The 18429-nt window shown below is 51.7% G+C and overlaps 1 protein-coding gene across 1 annotated transcript in view; it reads left to right on the forward strand.

Moving 5' to 3' along the window:
- Positions 1-18429, forward strand: part of ZFHX3 (zinc finger homeobox 3) — a 187550-nt gene that overhangs the window by 120940 nt on the left and 48181 nt on the right. Inside the window, 1 exon segment of the mRNA XM_045076247.1 lies at positions 18084-18191. Within this exon segment, the coding sequence (XP_044932182.1) occupies positions 18084-18191 (108 nt within the window).

Below are 18429 nucleotides of genomic sequence, written 5' to 3' on the forward strand. Positions count from 1 at the left end.
TTCCTACTGGAGAATGTGCAGAAAACGTGGAGCCCTCCGAGCCCCCGGCAGCCAGAGAAGGCAAACAGAGTCCTTGCTGGGCCCCAGGTGGGAGCGCAGCTGTGCCCTGCTCGTCCCCCACACCTGCCGGGAGGGGAGCGGGAAGCGGGACACTTTTCTCTTCCAACTCCTGCCGGCCCAGCTTTCCCACGCATGTCTCTCAGGGGCTGTTAGGGGCCGTCATGGAATGACTGAGTCCCCGGGTCACTCCAGTCCCAGCTGGGCACGCTCTCCCCGGGGACACCGCCATCCTTGGCTCACACGCACTGCCCTGTGCACTCCTGGAGGGCGGGCCGAGGCCTCTTCTGGGAACCGTGGACGAGTGGTAAAGTCATTAATATCCCTCCAGCCCCCTGCCCCATGTTTCATTTAGGAAGAAACATTTTGTTAGAAGAAAGAAAGGAAGAAGGAGAAACAGATGATTTGAAGCTGGGCCTTTTTCCTTCCCCCTGCTGTTTTTTTTGAAATGACATCAGTGGGTTGTTTGCCAAGCATAACCTGGCAGCCTGGCGGCTCGGCCTGACTGCCTGAGATTTCTGGGGACCGTGCAGCTCGCCAGCTCCAGCCGTGGCAGCGTGCCAAGGTGACGTTCCGTGACTAAGCAGAAACGAGGGAGAGGGAGAGAGGGAGGAAAAAGGTATGTGTGGTTGGGGAGCTGGGGGAGAGAGTGGTCCCGGGGCTGGGTGTGGCATGGGGAGATGCGGAGGCATGTCCTGGGGTATCCGATCAAGAGGGCGGGTGTCGGGCAAGGCACTGGCAGGCCAGCGAGTGTCCCTGTGGCACCGGGCGGGGGGTGGGGTGGGGTGGTTGGTGTGTGTGGGGGGAGTTCAGGGCAGCGGCCCGATCCAGCCCTGGGAGGCTGCTGACGGAAGGGGTCTGACTTAGGAGGGAACCAGATGAGCCAAAGTGAAGGTGACAGCCCGGAGGGCCTGGAACTATTGAGAAGGAGGCTTAGGGAAGCTTTTATCAGCATCAGGCCGATACTCCTCAGCAGAGTTTCCTTCACATTGTTAGGTATTGACCCTCAGAGACCCCTTGTGGATTCCCTAATTGAAAATTAATACTAGATCAATGCCATGGGCAATTTGCATATTGATCATAAACAACTTTGAAGGCACCGAGTGTGCGGCAGATCAATAGGGCTCCTGAATAGGCTGCAGAGGGAGCACCTCCCAGTACAATGCACTCCGAGAAAGGTTAATGATTTGGGAAGTTCCTAACTGCTCATCGCGGGGAACGGCCCCCACACCACACAGCATCCGCAAGAGCAATTAGTACAGGCCGAGCCGCCTCCCCCTCGACTCCCCCCGCCCTCCCCAACCCGGCCGCCCCCCCACTAGTGGAGGGGAGGGTAACTGCTGGTGTTGAGGGAAGGGGCCGGGCAGGAGTGTTTTCACAGTTGCCTTTTTTGGTGATGGATGAAGTCTTGGGGCCGTTTGTTCTGGGAAGCGGACTGTAAAAGGCAGCAGCAACCAAGTTAAGGCTGCAGTAATTGTTCTGGCCCCTTCCCCAAAACACAGTTCTCCTGACGACTGAAATGGAATGAACTGGAGAAGGGGCTATGGCTCCTCAGGCTTCTGGTCACTGCAGAAACCCAAATTAATGTGTGCCTTAAGCTGCGATGGGTCTGGCCCACGAGGCATCGTGTTCCACGCGGCACCCAGTTTTGTGGATTTGTCTCTTCATGCAACACCTCCACTCCCCCACTTGGTGTCTTCTTGTTCCTCTCTGGCTTTTGGCCTCAGCTTCCTGGGCAGTCCTGGCTGCCCCCGGGGATCCCCAGCAAGCCCAGAAGGATCTCCTCTGGCTGGTTCCCCCCCCATCCTTTCCCGTCCCGACTTCTTGTGTTTTCTGGGGGCCTCTCTCTCTCTCCCTTCCGGCTAAGATCCAGCCCCTCTGGTCTCCGGGCCAGAGAAACCGCGCACAGACCAGCTGCCCCATAGGTGCTCCGGGTTCAACATGTTTAACAGCAGCACCCAGAACACTTGAGGGCTTTCCAACTTTTCTGTCTTGGAGGTCCCAGAGTGCTTAGAGATGGCTGGTTTGAGGATCACGGCCACGCACAGCCGGAGGAGATAGGTGATGCCTGTCGACCTTCACCTAGCTGCCTATCCAGCCCCAAGACAGCAGAGGAAGGTGTGCTGCTGCTGCTGCTGCTGCTGCCGCTGCCCGGTGCGTGCGTGCGTGCATGCGTGTGTGTGTGTGTGTGTGTGTGTGTGTCTCACTAGGGGGAGACACCTCTTACGTTGTGGTGAGTGGAGCAGACATTCTTCCCACAGCGGCCCATTTAAGAAAAGTAGAGCCCTCTTCCCGCCACGTTCCACATTGATCTTGTGCCAGGAAGGGCCGACCTTGAAAAGCTCTGCCGGGGTCACGAAGCTCTGTAGGATTATTAAGTTTGCAGAGTGCGTTGAAATTCATGTATGTGAAAGGGCAGTCCGGTTTCAGAGAAGGGACGTGCGGAGTGGTCGGCCTCCCTAGCTTGGAGCTACAGCTCTCAGGAGCCTCAAGCCTGTCGGCCCAGTCCCGGTGCTGACTTGTCAGCTTCTCAGGAAGGTGCTTTGGTGAGTGGGTGTCCACACGGCCTACCTGCTGCGGTGTGGTCCATGGCAGAGGATAGTCCGGCTCCCACATCCCCTCTTAGCATTTGTTCCACTCACAGTCAGCTCCCGCCCACCCCACCCCCAGGAAAGGGAAAGGCTCACGGAGATTCGTGTATATTACGTATACATGTATTTGGGGAAATACCTTTAGTCTGTGTACTAAAGCCCTACCGGTGTGGCCGTGTGAGGCTGGGCAGAATCTCGCCCATGCAGCTTTCTGCTAAGGGGAGGAATCCATCCCCGGTTCTACTTGCCAAGCAGGGTGGGGAGTTTGGGGCCGCATCTGCGTAGAGGAGGAGCCCCTTGTTCTCGTTTTCGTCGAAGTCCCTTGCGTGTTGGTGGTGCCTCTGGCCTGACCACGGCCAACAAGGCCCCCAAGAAGTCCCCTCCACGACCTGTCTGATTCCTCTCCTGGTCCTCCTCTCCCTGTCTGGCCACACTGTGGGCCTTCTCACCTGCGGTTCCTCTCTGCGTGGATGGCCCTTGAGGCTGGCACCCTTGGGTCCTTCAGGTCTGTGTTCCAATGTCGCCCTTTCTGAGCTACCAGTAGGAAGTGACCCCCGGGATTGCTTTTGTCCCCTGTTCCTACTTTTTCATCGTCCCCCATCAGTGTCTGACTTGAAGTTTGCTGGGCAGCTTCTTGTCTGTCTTACTCCCCCACTCTTTTCTGCCCCTCGCCCTTCGAGCGCAGGGAGTCTTCCTGTCTTGTTCCCAGCTGTGTTGTCCGTGCCTAGAAGAGGTGCTCCATGAATATGTGGTGGGTGGGTGGGTGGATGGATGGATGGACGGACACAGCATGAGCACGAGCAGAAGTTTCAATTCTCTTGGGAAGGCCCCGCAGCAGCTCTCAAGGTCATCACGAAGAGTGTGGGCCTTCGCTTCAGTCCGTTACCTCTGAACTCTATGACCTTTGCCGCTAATCTAACCTCCGCGCGCCTCAGTTTCTCCCCCTGTGAAATGGGAGTGATGATAGTATCTATTTCAGCTGTGTGGCAGTTGTAGTCCCCCGTTACTATTGTCATTAGATGCTAATGACTTGAGCAAAGAGAGTCTTTCTGGGCCCATGGTCCTGGCTTTTTAGGAGGAAAGGGGAGTGTGAAACCTTTTGTACTCATCCGTCTCCCTTAGCTAGTCCCTTCCCCTTCTCTTTGCAATCAGGGCATTTGTGATGGGGTCAAGACAATGGTAGCCGGGCCAGAGCCTCCTGGGGCAGGATGGGGGTGACCTGACAAGGAGTGTGGGAGCACATGGGCTTGGGGGGACTGGAGAGCTGATGTCAGCCTGATTCAGGGCCCCGCGGGCAGGTGTGGGGCCATCCCCGTGCATGTGATTACTTCATTATGGAGCCTTTCATTGACTTGGCTGCGCTGTGCTGATGAACTGAGACTGGGGACAAGAGCACATAATTGAGGGAAATAAATTCCCATCACAGGCCTGGCTGCAGCCAGGAGCAAGCGTCCACCTCCTCTGGGTGTGCGGTGGCGGTGGGGGTGTGTGTGCAGGTGTTCACGTCTTCCCTGGCTGCAGCTCCCCTTCTCTCCCTCCCTTCCAGAAGCGCACGGGCATTGGCTACAGGCCCAGTGAGCACCCTCTTTGCAGACCTGCCTCTGTTTCCCCTGCTTGGAGCTGCTTTTCCAATCCAAGCCTCCTGCGCTTGGATCCCACCCTCTGTTCTCGCTCCCCGTGGGGCGGGCACCTGCGGGGCCTCCCTCTGTCCCTACACACACCTGTTCTTCCTCTCACGAAGTCTATGTCCCTTTGTCCATTTGTTTGTTCGCCCTGTGCTCCTCCTTAGATCTCCATGAGGACAGAGGAGGGGGAGGCGCTGGTGCCGCCCTTCTTAATTGAAATCCTGTTTCATTCATCTGGGAAAGGAGGTGGGGGGGGGATGGGGCGCTTTCCCCCAAGCAGCCCCTCTTGCAGTTGGGCCCACAGACACGAAGCCCGTCTCGAAGATAGCAGCGCCGTGAGTACGTCGCAATGTCGTAAGAAGCAAATTCAGCAACCAAAGTCATTTACATTGAGCTAAACCGAAAACCACACAACCAGCCACATGGTTTAACCACCACACACACAGAAATGTCTTGCACGATGCATTTGCTCCAGACCAGGAAACGAAAGGCTCAGGTCACCCTCGCGTCTGAAGTTGGTCATTACTAATCAGTTGTTTATAGCAAAGAGATTTTTTTTGTTTCCCTCTCCCCCAGTGTTTTCTAAGCCTTAAAAACATTTCCTGGAATTCTGAGTGAAGTCAGTGTGTGCCGTGGGCTGGTGATACACGGAATGGCTGGGCTGGGGAGGCACGTTGCCTCAGTTACCAAGACGCATGGGTGGCGCAAAGGCAGAGTCGAAAAGAAATGGAGAGCCCTCACTTGACACCCTCTGACCTCGGCCGGTGCAGCTGAATGCTAGACAGCCAGGACTGAAATTGCAGTCACTTTAGATTATTTGGAGCGAGGAGAGGCAGGGAAAAAAGGGTCTGTTGACTACAGGAAGCTGAATTCTTCCTCTGCTGAAAAGCTTATTAGTGGAAGGGGAAAAAGCAATTACTTGGCTTCGGCTAGTTCTCCGCAGCAGGGATTGGGGGCCGCACCAGCCCCTCGGACCTCACCCTGGGTCCAGAAGGTCTCTGACAGGCTCTGCCGTGAGCTGTTTGGAAGCAGTAGTTTCGGGACAGCCCCCTTCCAGAAAGAGCATGAAGTGGGGGAGAGAGGGACAAAGCAGGACCGAGGGAGACAGGGAGAGAGAGAAAGTATGAAAGAGCAAGGTGGTGGGGGAGGGGGCGAGAACTATGGCTTGTTCCGTCTTTTTTTCTTTTCAATTTTTTTGGAAGATTTTATTTATTTATTTGACAGAGATCACAAGTAGGCAGAGAGGCAGGCAGAGAGAGAGAGAGAGAGGGAAGCAGGCTCCGTGCTGAGCAGAGAGCTCAATGCGGGACTCGATCCCAGGACCCTGAGATCATGACCTGAGCCGAAGGCAGAGGCTCAACCCACTGAGCCACCCAGGTGCCCCTGGTTTGTTCTATCTTTAAACATGATGGTTTTATTCTGGGTACCACGTTGCCACAGGGTGGGAAGTTAACAGGCTACTCTTTGCCTAAACACAAGGATTATCTGGTTCTTAGGGGATGGCTTTTGGTCTCGGCAAACCCATTTTTATCCTTAATATTACGCCTTTTGTCTCAGAATGTAACGAACAGCTAGCTGCCGCTTGGAACGCCTATGGTACCGCTCTTGGGATCCACCTGCCTCAGCCTTCCGGCTCGTCCACGGGCCTTTGCTTCTTCCTTTGCTCCTCTGACCACCTGTTCCCTTCGTCCTCCTTTGGATTTCCTGACCCCGTGGGCTTCGAGCCCCACCCCCTCCATGCCCCGGTCTCCCAGTCTGGAAAACGGAGGCGCATTCCGTCAGCTCCCCCAAACCCCTCCAAACAAAGGCAGATCCCCGTGATGACCACATTTCTGCAAACAGCTAGTAGCTCTTCCTCCTAAATCTGTTTACTCGTGCCTTTCTCTTAAAAGCCCAGTTTTCTCTTCATCCAGTTTGTCACCAGCATCTTCCAGGAATTGGGTCAATTCATAGACTTTTCACACGGAAATTGACCCCCTCCCCCGCCATTGTTTATATTGAATTTAAAGATACAGTGTTTTTCTTGGAAAGTTGCTTGTGGGTTACTGTCTAAGTCCTCCTAGTCCACCTCCTCTTCCTCCTTTTGATATTTAAAATTGTTGCTTGGGAAGTGAGAAATCATTCACTTTTTTCTTCCCAGTCATTGGACGATCTCATCTTCAAGACGGCATTACATTTTGTCTGCTTTTCACTCACACCGTTGGCTTGCTTTATTCCCTTCCTTGCCATAAATATTCGCCTCACAGAGTGAAGCAAAACCGCTGACTGGTTGCAGGCTTCATTTCCATTTTCTCTTTCTATGCCAGGATCTGTATTCCCGTCAGAAGAGTTGTCCACTTTCGGAAGTTGAGGGAGCAACCTAACTTAAGGCATTCCCTGCCGGGAGCTCCTGGTCCTTTCTCCTGGTGCCGCGTGCGCACGGGAGAGCGTGAACGCCCACTGTTACTTCTGGAAAGTAGCACCGTGTGCTGTCAATTGCCGCAGATTCCCTTACTCCTGACTGACCAACTCTTCGTTGCCAAATTTGCACTTTCTGCCCAGATCTTCGGTGACCTTCTCATGTCTTGACAACATTTTCTTTCCCTTTGGTTTTGGGTGTTAGTTGTTGTCAAATGTACCTTCCATGGAAGAGTGTGGGTAAGAGTCTAGAATTTAAGTTCTTTTTTGAGTTGTTCGCCTTGAGGGTTATGATTGTGTTTTTGTGCCTTAAGATGCATTACAGTGTCACTTTGGGGACCTGTGATGGACTGCATTTCCTTTCCAGGGATTCCAGCCTGTGCTTAGGTGGAAGAAAGCTCTCATGGGAGGAAAGGCACAGCAGGTGGCACCCAGACCTGAGGCTGAGCGTAAAATACAGTTAGTAGCTGTGGGAGATGTGGAGACGGGTCACTTTAGCGAAAGTCATCGTGAAAGGGCAGATGTGCTGGTGGTGGTGGTCTTTTGTCAAACCCCAGAAAAAGAACATTTCATGGAACAGGATCCAAATTTTTAAAATCTAGAGGCTTTGTATTTGACCACTGGCATAACTTTGGAAGTTTCTCAAAGGGAGGAAGAAGATCTAAGAATTTTCTTTTTTCCCTTTGGGCACCGAAGAGCTGCACAAGGTGCATGTTAAAAATGACAGCAACTTCGCAGCCCCATCTGCTTTTCCTCATGTGGATGCAGGAAAGCCCTGGAACATAAACCTTCGGATTTTCTCGGTCCCTCGGCTTCCTGCTTCACTTTCTTTGCAATTTCCTAGGAAATGTCAGCTGAAACACGCCACTGCTGCTGCCGCCTGGGTTTCCAGGCTGAAGTGTGCTGGGGGACTTGATGGTTTTGGAGAATGGCCCAGGTTTTTACTTTCCCCGTGTAGACGCATCCTTAAATATCTCTGGTGTGACCGTAAATGCTTCTGGCGGAGGCGGGCTCTTCTCCGCTTGCACCAGGCAGTGAACGCGTGGTAGGCCCGCACCCCTGGAGGTGTCAGACCCCGTCCTGGGCTGTCTCCAGGGTTCACGTGTGTCTCTAGCGTGGGTGTCTGCAGTTCCCGGTGCCATCACATCTGCAAGGGTCCTTGGTTGTCTGGCCTGCGCGGGTCTGGCCAGAGAACAGGTTTAGCTGGTGCTTTTCTGGGTCCACTCTTGGCCCACATTTGGCGGGTAAGTGGCTGATGAGTGTGCAGAATGAGCCTCGCTGACAGGCAGGCCGTCAGTGCTGCTGCCCACTGGTGGGAGTAGTCCCGGATTTCTCCATGCACCCTGTGCTTCCTGGGGACAAGCTGATTTCTTATTAGGCTCCAGACCCTTCGGACACTGTGGGCATAAGACAGGCCACAAACAGGCTGGGAATTCCAGCCCCTCATTTGTGCCAGCCTGTGACTTAGACTTCTAGAGTCTTTGGCTTTATTTTTCTGGGTTGGGTACTGTTTGTTTTGATAGTCAGCAACCAAAGGCTCACCTGTTTCTCTTTCAGCTTGCTTTTTTGCATACCCTCGGCCCACACAGTCCATCATTCCCTTGGGTGTCGTCACCTCGTGTCTCCCCGGTGTTATAAAGGCCTTGGGTTGTCCAGCCTCCCCTCCACCTTCTGTCCCCATGCTGTCATTCCCATATAGATTGCATCCATCATCATTGGATGGTCCCGTTACAAGAGCCATCCCGCAAGGTCTCACTTAGACCCATTAGGTTCTAATCACCACCATCTAATATCACTTCTGGTACATCCTGCTCATTTCCCAAACACCTTCATTTGTATATAGATGCTTAAGTACACTTACAGGCTTTCCTCGACTCTTTTCACCCATGTGTTTCCAACATTCTCAAATTAAAAATAAATGGGATTTTTTTTTTTTTTTTTTTTTTTTTTTTTTTTTTTTTTTTTTTTGCATTAAGCATAAGCTCTTTCCCTGACATGCCAAGTCTGTTTCAGCCCAGAAGGACGATACCTTTTTAATGGAAGCTGTAATTTTTTTTTTTTTATTTACACTCTTTCTATCACTCATGTGTGTTTATCTGTGCTGTCTTCTCCCCTCCAACCAGGGGAGCCTGGCAGTGTTTATTTCAAGCAGAGTGTTACTGAAAGACAGATGATTGTAGGGACTGCCTAGGCCTCACACCTGGAACATTAAAAAGCTTTCAGGCAGATCTGTTTGGGTGAAAGATGTCCTTTTCTGTGGAGGAGGGAGACTAGCAGGGAAGTGGGACCCCACCAAGGGGCTGCCCTTCCTCATCCCGTGTGGGTGTGAGCCCCCCATTCTGACCATACTCCCGGACACCTTAGTCTGTGCTTCCAAAGCCATGGAATGGTCTGTCGTACTGAGCAAGCATATGAAGCCCCTTCTTCCTCCATCAAGGCCGCCTGTCTTCTAACCTTGGCTTTTCTCACCTTTGTCCATCAGCCACTCCGTTGTGAAGGCCCTGTGACTGACTTCTTCCCCTCGTCCGCGCGTTCTCAGCAGCATACTGAGTTAGAATCGTTATTTTCCTCCACTACTTTGTTTATACCAGAGAGGGAAATAAAACACCCTTCTTGGTTTCAGGGGCCTTCTATTCTGCATGCCTCTTCTTTCCAGAACATTCCAGTTTGGTGTGAGGTTAAACTGTGCAAAATACTGTTTGAAAGAAAGGAGCAAAAGAGAAAGGAACTTGTCAAAATGCATTTGTTAGATCACGTTTTAAATGAAGTACAATTGAAGGTAGTTTTTGTCCAAAGAAAGGAAAAACCCCTGCAAATCCGCCGAGCTCCCAGAGAGCGCGCCTCCTTTGTCGTCGCCCTGACATTGAAGTGTAATTTTTCATGGTTATTTGGACTGGAAAATGGGGGGGGGGGACGGGGAGAGATGGGTCTGCGATTATTTCCCATAAATGACAACACAATCACATCACGCTCCACTACAAACATGCTCGGGGAATTTGCCTTTTTCCATTTTATGTGTGAAAGCCGAGCGCAGTCCTGGCCCTGTGCACATCCAAGGGAGCTAATCCGTGCTGAATCCAGGTTCCATCCACGTTCTGGGACAGAGCTGGGTTTCTGGTTCGGGGTGGATTCCGACAGCCGTCTCAGGGCTGGGTGTGTGTCTTACACACCGGAACTCACATCTTTCAGTTTTTTGTTTTTTTTTTTTTTTAAAAAAGAGTGAGCGAGCACCAACTCTCCCTGTGAACAGCCACCAGGCGAGTCCGCGGACATATTTAGTTCCCTGTGCTTTGTCACTGCACACTGGCTTTCATCCTTTCTGCGTTTCTGCAGGGGGCAGCCCAGGTGCTTTTGCTGAGAACGCAGATAAATGGAACTTGTTGCGATCCTGGCTCTAGGCGGTTCCTCCCTTTCTCTCCTCCCCTGACCCCCACCCACCCCCTTAATTTTAGCGGGGTTTTGACAGACTGTTCAGATGGACCAAGTGGCCTTGCCCCGGAGAGAGAAGACGGCAGGACCCATCCTCCCTGCCCAGCGGCAGCAGTTTGCACTGGGAGCTGTGGCGTGCTGTGCTGTTCACTTGGGAGGGCAGCCCCAGGAGGGGACGTTTTCTCGGGGGGCCTCCATAGGCCGTGGCCACTTTGGATCAACCCGTAAGATGCTCCCTCTAGTCAATGCTCAAGGCAGAGGTGAAGCTAAGCACAAAGCAAAAGGGACACTCCCCCCCCCAGCCCCCCTCCCTGTCCCCGCACACCGCCCCACACCCCCCCATCTCCCACCCCACCCCCGCCCCAGGCTCCTGTTGTGGTTGGAGCAGACCTTGCCTCACCCAGGAGGGGCTGCGAACGCAGGCTGCAGCACGCCCGGCCTTCCCAGGCTCCCTCCTGCCACATGAGCCCCATTTTTCTTGTTTCTATAAACAGTGGCACGATCTTCAAATATACAAAAGCATAAATGGTCTCTATTCTCCAATTATTCATTTTAATAATACCCGGAGTTGCCTTTGGCGTGTTGATTCTCGAAGTCTGGTGCCAAAAGGCAGGGTCACCGGGGTGGGGGCCAGGAAACAAGGTCAGGTGGAGGCAGTGAGGAGGCCAAGGTCCTTCAGCTCTGGGTTTTCCTACAGAGCTTTTCCGGCAGGCCCTCTCCGGGGACTGGCAGGCCTCCACCACCTTTCAGGCTCTCCGCTCACCTTTTCAGGCTGGCATTCAGGAATACCAGGCACTGTGGCCCCAGGTGCATTGGGTAAATGAACACCTCGTGGTCAGAAGACGGCTTGTGGTAAAATGACCCCTTAAAGGATCCGTGTGCGGGAGAGCTCATCCTGGAAGACGAGTGTGTGTCTCCAGCCAAGCGCGCCCCCCACTTCCTCTCCTGCCCCTGTCCCCTTTTCTCTCAGAGGACGGAAATCCACATGTAGAAACATCACCTTCGACAAGGCAGTTTTGTTTAAAACAACTAGTTAGCACCTTGGCCACATTATTTTTTGAAAAGTGACCAGGGTGGGAAAATTACCCGCCGCAGCCCTGGGCCAGACCCCCTGGGCTGTTCTCCACAGCGGATAGAGAAGGGGCCTCGGCTGGCTGGCCTGGCCTGGCAGAGCTTAAGTTGGTAAGAAAATGAACAGGGCCTACGACCAGGGCCCATCTGGAGGTGAGACCCCCCTCTGCCTCCCCCTTGCTCTGTCCCTTAGATCCCAAGCAAGAGAGGGACTTCGGAGAGAGAGGCCTAGGCAAGCAGGGTTGCGGGGCGGGGGGGCAGCCTGCCTGTCGTCTCTGTGTGTCCTCATGTCTGTTGGGAAAGAGATGGTGTCTTATCCCGAGAACGTGGGAGAATATTACACTTCCAATGAATTAAGTGAGTGCTCCAGGCCTGAAGCCTTGGAGCCCCTGCCTGCTTCATGCTGCCCGTCCCCTAGGCCACCCCCCCCCCCCCCCCCCCCCGCCCAGCCCTTATCCTTTGCTTCTTAAGGTTTCCTGCGTGGACTGGGATAGCTGGATTTCAGAATGTTCCCCTGGCCAGTGTTAGTTGGGATTCCCGGGCCCTTCACCTTGTGATTGGGCATTTCCCACAATTAATCTCTACCCTGTTAAGATGTAGAAAGTAGAATGGACCAGTTTTGCCTGCAAGTGAAAGTAATAATTCAGGTGATTACGCACAAGGAACTTTGTGGGGAGAGTTTAAGTTTCCTGTTACATGTGTCAGCATGAAAACATATAGTCACCTTCACCAAGATGCAAAGGATAAGGTGTGTTAAGAGAACGCTACACATTTGTGGTAAGTCAACCCACCTTCATTTAAGGGACAATTTCTGGGACTGCAGTATCGTTAACCAGAAAACCTAATTGCTCGAAACTATGTCTTACACACAGTCTCCAGCCACATGGCCAGGACCGGCAAGAGACCCCATTAGAATAAAACCCTGGAGGGAATGTTTGAGAAAATGTGTTTGGGGATGTCGCAGGGTGGATCATCACATCCTGGATCTGGGGGTTACTGCGCAGTTGGGAAGAAGCCCAGGGCGCCTGGAGAGTCTCCCACTGGTCGGCCCCGTGGTCACCATTCAGTGAGATCATGCTTACCAAAATGTCTTGGAGGGAGAACACAGTCGGTCACATAGTCGGTCACATAGTCGGTCGCAAGCATCCTACCATCTTCCTTTCCCTCCCTGGCTTGGAGAGGGAAGACGAGACTAGGGTTGAAGAGCTGGGAGCAGGAGGGTTGCCTGTCTGTCCGCATTGCCGCTCATATCCCGCTACAAGTTTCTGTTGTAGCAGAATTTTAACACTCATTTTTTTATAGGGTAGCATTTGATTTGACCTGTATTTGTAAAATAAAGCATGCGTACTCCGTAGAAGTACAGCTCTGAGAGGTTTCTTGTGGGTAACTCAAGGCCCACAGGATCGGGCACACGTTCTGCCCTTGTTTTCCAGTTGTGCCAACCACCATTTCAAAAGGACGGCACACTGGCCACCGCGTCCTCTGCTGAATCTATAGCTACAGAGCGCAGCCCTGCCCACGACTTACAGGAACATCCTAGAGTCCCACCTGCTACTCACCCTGAGACCCCGGTGTCAGTGGCCGCCACCCTCCGTGGTACTCCTGATGGTCCTACTGTTGGAGGCCTTTTTCGCTCGCTTCTGTGGTTGTCCTTGGTTAATTAGGTTGAAAATGGAGAACGGAAAAGCTTTAACCCTATCTTCAAAGTAGGCCGATTGGTTATTTTGTTTTTCAAAGAAGAGGTCCTATATACAATTAAAACTTGTTTCTGGTAAACCTCATTCCAGGAAAGATGAGCTTTTAACAAAAGGCTTTTGACAGCTGCAGGCTATTTCATTTTTTTTAATGCCGAATGAAAAATCAATACATTTTTCTGGGTTATACATATTCAGAACAGGCCTGATATTTCCATTATAATGGAAAGTGGGTGTCTGTGCACATCTCGCCTGTCAGAGCTGCACCACCGCATTTTCCAAGCCACTGCTAAATATTTCAAACCTGATTTGATTGTGGTTCACGACAGCTAATGTTTCTCAGCTCTTGAGCCTGCCGACAGGCGAATATACTTTATTTCGCCCCCTCCCTCAAACATGGCTCACCCCAAAGGAAAAGGAAAGAATAATTTCATTCTTCAGGGATCCCGGATCGTTGTCGTATTTAAGTAACATGATCACCTGCGAGCCTGGGGTACAGACACCCTGATTCTTAGGAGAATTTCCAAATTTCTGTCACATCGAGGCACTCCTGGGGCTTTGTCGGGTTTGGGGGAAGGTTTGAATTGATCCGCGTCATCCTGTTAGAGGAGTTAGGAACAGAGGGACTCATCGTAGTCATTGACTGACTCCCCTTCCTACAAGTCTGAAAGTGGTTTGTGAAGGACCCCCCGATGGGCGTGGCCACAGGCCCCAGGTACTCGGGGAGCAGGACTGGATCCCCCCAATCCGCAGGTCTTCTTGGGGAACACACTGGTGGGGAGTGGCGAGCGCCGACCATGACCTCTGTTCTCACTGCTGCCCGGGCCTCCGCTCATACACCAATTTCCAAGTTGGTCATGAAATTGTTGCAAATCACCACAGGGCTGCCAGTCGGCGCACACACACCTCCTTCGGGAGCAGATCTCACCGCACGCTGGGGATTTAGGCAGTCCCCCTCGCCAGCATGCTAAGCATAAGGTAGGTTCAGAGAACAGTTTGCATTTGTGGTGAACAAAGCCACCCTGACTGAAGGGAAATTTTCCGTAGCTGTGGTATCATCACCTCAAAAACCTAAGGTGCCCCAGGAACGCTGCCCTTTTAAATATATTTGTCTGCCACAATTCTTCCACCCGAGGGCTGTGCGCTCAGCCAGGAGACAGGCGTGAGGAGGCTGGGTTTGGCCCGAGTGCCAGTAAGTGCTGTCTGGGAGAAGCAGTTGTAAAAAGGAGACAGGGATGGAAAGAGATTTTTTAAATACCTGCAGCCACTGTTTTATGTGGGGATCGAAGGCAGAAGGGATATCAGCAAGACCTCACAGTGATTCAAGATTTGCTGCTGGTTCTCTAGCCCTTCAACAGGAAAATACATTCAAATAGAAGGGGTGCCCTCATTTGAGGGCCACTGTGGGGTGTACCCATCAAAGTCGCCTTTTGCTGTAGGGGTGGGTCGTGGTCTCTGGAGTCTTCTAAAAAGCTGACCTTCTTACCTGCTTGTGCCAGGCCTGCTGCCCCCTGCCAGGCACAGGCAGGGCACAGGGAGCCAAGATGACTGCCCCATCCCGGTCCTGGCTTTGCCCTTGAGAAAACAATCCTGGTGTGTTTTGCTTGGTTCTGAGATAGTATTCAACTCTTGGGGAAAAGATGGTTTTGGTTTGTCTAATCCAGCCTTAAAAGTGGCGCAGTCGCTGCTGTGTGTCTTAGGAAGTGACTTAGTCAACTGAGGGAAAGACAGGATTTTCCACATAAAACCGGATCGTCGGTCCCTCAAGTCTTTACTTGTTCCCACTGTCAGAGGCCGATATTATTTAGGGGGGAAAATATTGACTTCCATAATGACCCCCAGCCAGTTGCCACTGACTTCACGGGTAGAAAATGCAATCTGTGATCTGGGAGAAATTGCCCAACCCTTGCTCCATCAGCTTCTCGGTGTCAAATATACATTCCTAAAGGGAAGAAGGCCTAGATAACCAGCCCCAGGAGGCCGGAGTGTGGATGCCTTTGCTCCCCGGGTCCCCACGTGGTTCTAGTACGGGCAGACCAGGCCCTTCCTTGGGTGCCCGAAGCCTGGGCCTTAGTGAGTGGGCATTTCTTTAGGTTTGGGGGACCAACAAAACATACCCTGCCCACAAAGCATTGCGGATCTGAGCCGCCCAGACAAATTCATAGTTTGTATCTCTGTTTTTTCATCATTTCTCTACCTTTATGGTATTCAGAGCTCAGTTTTCTGGTTACTGTCAGCCTGGGCTTTCATCCATTTTAAAGAGCTATTTTCCCTCTTGCTGTTGATGATGATGGTATAAAGGCAGATGGTGTAACTGCTTATGAATGTCCTATTTTATTTCCCCAGGACCAGACAGTTCACTTGAAGACGTATATTATTTCCACATGCTCAGGTTGGGCGGCCCAGACAGTGTCTGCTTCCTGCAGTGAGCTGCCCTTCCAGGCCTCGCCATGCAGAGGGCGACACCTGTAGGTCAAAGGTGGAACTGCAGGGAAGTGCCTGCTCAGCTGATCGGACCCGGCTTTTAGTTGGGGGTGAGGACTCTGACCCCCTTGTAAAGAAAGCTGTCCAAGAGTTTCTCGATCGTTTCTCCTCCCACCAACCATATAACAGCCTTTCAGTGAATGAGTGACAAATGATAACGTTAAACCTAGGAACTGAACAAGAAGAGGATTTGATATTTAAGTCCTAAAAATAAGAAAGGGGAGAAACAAAAAAGTCCCTGAATTCACCTCTGTCCTCTGCCCTCTCCTTGGAACTGAGCTGCCTTCACTTTTCTGCCTGTAGTAGGGCAGGGAGGGAAGAAAGCAGAGAACCCACGAGGCTCGTCGGGTGAGGGCTCCGGGACTATTCACAAAGCACCGTGCGGTTTCCTTGCTCGTCGTATCCACAATGTGCTTATTCTTCACTCTCTGTATCTTCTGAATAAGGTTTGTTTGGAAAGGCTCAGAGGACTGGGGTCTGTGCCAGAGCGACCGTGAGCTCTTCACTCTGTGCTCCCATGGCTGCGGCCCACATGCTGTGGAGGAGAGCAGTGCTGGCCTTGGAGGAGGCCTCCTCGTGGGTCAGTCCCTTCCCTCCTCTGCAGAGCAGCCCCTCAGACGCCGTTCAGCACATCAGGGTCTTGTCTGTTTTGTAGGTGTTGGGCTGTGTCCATCTAAGGTGACTGTGTGTGTGTGTGTGTGTGTGTGTGTGAGTGTGTGTGAGTGAGGTGGACAGGAGGGGCCGTTTCAGCCATCTCTGTATAATCAAATACGATTAATACCTACCTCGCTATGGAGAGTTTGAGTCGCACCACGGACTGGGACAAAGGACTGTGTTTTAAGCGTTCTAGCTCCTTTGGGTAGACCCAGTTTAATACCGATGGATTGAATTCTGGTATCACCGTTCAAAGATGGATTTTGTAGTTACAGCGTTGAACAGTTTTATCAAAAGTGTTAAAAATGTGCATTGAACACCCTGCCCGGACATAACGAAGACCGCGTATGTGTCACACCATGTGACTTGGTTGTTATTCTCGACTAACACTTGTATAGAATGTTTTTATCTCTACTTGACGATGTATAGTGTTAATATGGGACTGTATATCAGACTAACTTCAAACCGTGGTTGCCTGAGTTTTCTCTGAACTGAGGTGGGTATGGGAGACTTGCTGTTAACTTTACTATGCAGTAAGACAAAAGGGAAATACACAGAGTAGATGTGGAGCCCTCTTACTTGGGGATGAAAATAAGTACTCTATGATTTCATGTGGTTCCTGTGACTGCCTCACAAATCCTCTCTTGGTGGGAATGAAGAAAGAATGTTCCCCGACCCCACGTTCGATTTTCTAGTCCTTGGACTCTTCCATTGTTTTTCTGGGAAAAATTTAGGAAAATCAGACTCTAATTAGATACTTTCTTCCTCAAGTGTTTTATAAACCCTCTGTGGTCATTTTACTCTGAACAGCTTTTACTTCCTTTGTGTGATGACATTAGAAGCTATTTTCTGCAGGGTTGGGAAGGATAACACCTTGAAACATTGAAAGGCAGGGTGGTGGCTCCAGAGACCTAGGGTGACCTTGGTCAGAGCCCCGAGGCCAGCACCTGGTCCCTGTACATCCGGGCTGGTGGCAGCCCCAGGCGACAGACGTGGGCATCCAGGTTCTCATCCCAGGAAGCTCTGCTCTTCAAAGTCTGTGGATAATGTCGTCATGAAGCCACCTTGGTTAGCCTGTCTTATTCATTTATTTAACCCGTCCTGAATGAGTGTTTTGGGTGATGATCCAGAGGGCCAGAGAGCAGGAGAGAAATGTCTCACCTCCTTTCCCTCAGCATCTGTAGCGTATCTTAGCCTCTGCCTTTCTGCTTGGGCAGATCGTGTTTTACTTCAGGAGTAGGCTCGTGTTGGAAGTGACCATTCTTCTGTCTTCACCCAAAGCATTATGGGTTGAGCTGGAGAGAATTTCCATGACTAGTTTTAAACCCCAGGAGTCAGTAAAGAGTGGACTGACTTCAAAAGGAAAATATATGGTTCTCTTGCACATTTTTTCCCTTTCTCTACAAATCTAGCTTCTCGCCACTGACACCTGGCATGCCTACAGATGTTGTTTGTACAGATGTTGTTTGTTTTCTAGAACTCTTCACATTAATGAAATCCTATCACTGATATTCTGTGATCCTTGAGACTGGGAGCAACTGTTAAAAAACAGACACACAAAAAACCAACAACACCTCCTGTCACCGTCTGCCACGTGCACCCGCACTGCCAGGCCTCTGAAGGGTCAGCGACAGGGTCTGGTCTGGGCCCGGTCGAGGAAGTGCTGCGGTTGGGGCTAGGCAGGAGCCGACATGGGGGCTCCTTTTTTGCATTTTTCAAGTGCAAAACACTTGCATGCAACTTCAGGAATTTAGATGGAGTTATTTCTTCAGCAAGATTGGCTTTCCAATATTAAAAGCTCCAATGAGGCATTCAGAATCCATCTGGAAATACCTCACGTCCACACGTCTCGAGCGAGTCCGTCTCATCCCAGTTAGCAGGGACGGGAAGGCCCCGCGGCTTACCTAGACCTTGGTGCAGCTGAAGTACAGTCAGCCTTTCGGGGACCATGGTTGGGGGCGGGGGCAGTCACTGGCATCTGTGTGCTGTGGTCGTCGGTAATTCTTTGGAGCAGGAGCCAAGAGTCCTTCATCTTCTGTCCCACTTCTGATCTTTGACGTTTTGTTTTTCTTCTCTTTCAGAAGAAGCCGTGGAAGATGTTGAAGGCCCCAGTGACGCAGCTGCTGACCCAGAGGAGCTCGCTAAAGACCAGGAGGGGGGAGTCGAGAAGGATCAGAGCAAGTGGACAGGTAGCGTGCGTGCGGCCCCCAGACCCCCGACATGTCTCCCCTGGCACCCTGAGGCCGGCCGGTCAGAGAGCACATGTGTCCTTCATGTACCCGGAAAGATTGTCGGTTCTGTACAGCAGGGAGAAGGATTTGGGGTTTTGTTGTTGTTGTTGTTTAAAAATTTTTTTTAAAGACTTTATTTATTTATTAGAGAGATGGAGAGAAAAGACAAGTAGGCAGAGAGCAACAGGCAGAGGGA

Source organism: Mustela putorius, unplaced genomic scaffold (genome assembly GCF_011764305.1).
Source record: "Mustela putorius furo isolate JIRA1106 unplaced genomic scaffold, ASM1176430v1.1 tig00000174_pilon_pilon_pilon, whole genome shotgun sequence".
In the NCBI taxonomy this organism is placed as follows: Eukaryota; Metazoa; Chordata; class Mammalia; order Carnivora; family Mustelidae; genus Mustela; species Mustela putorius.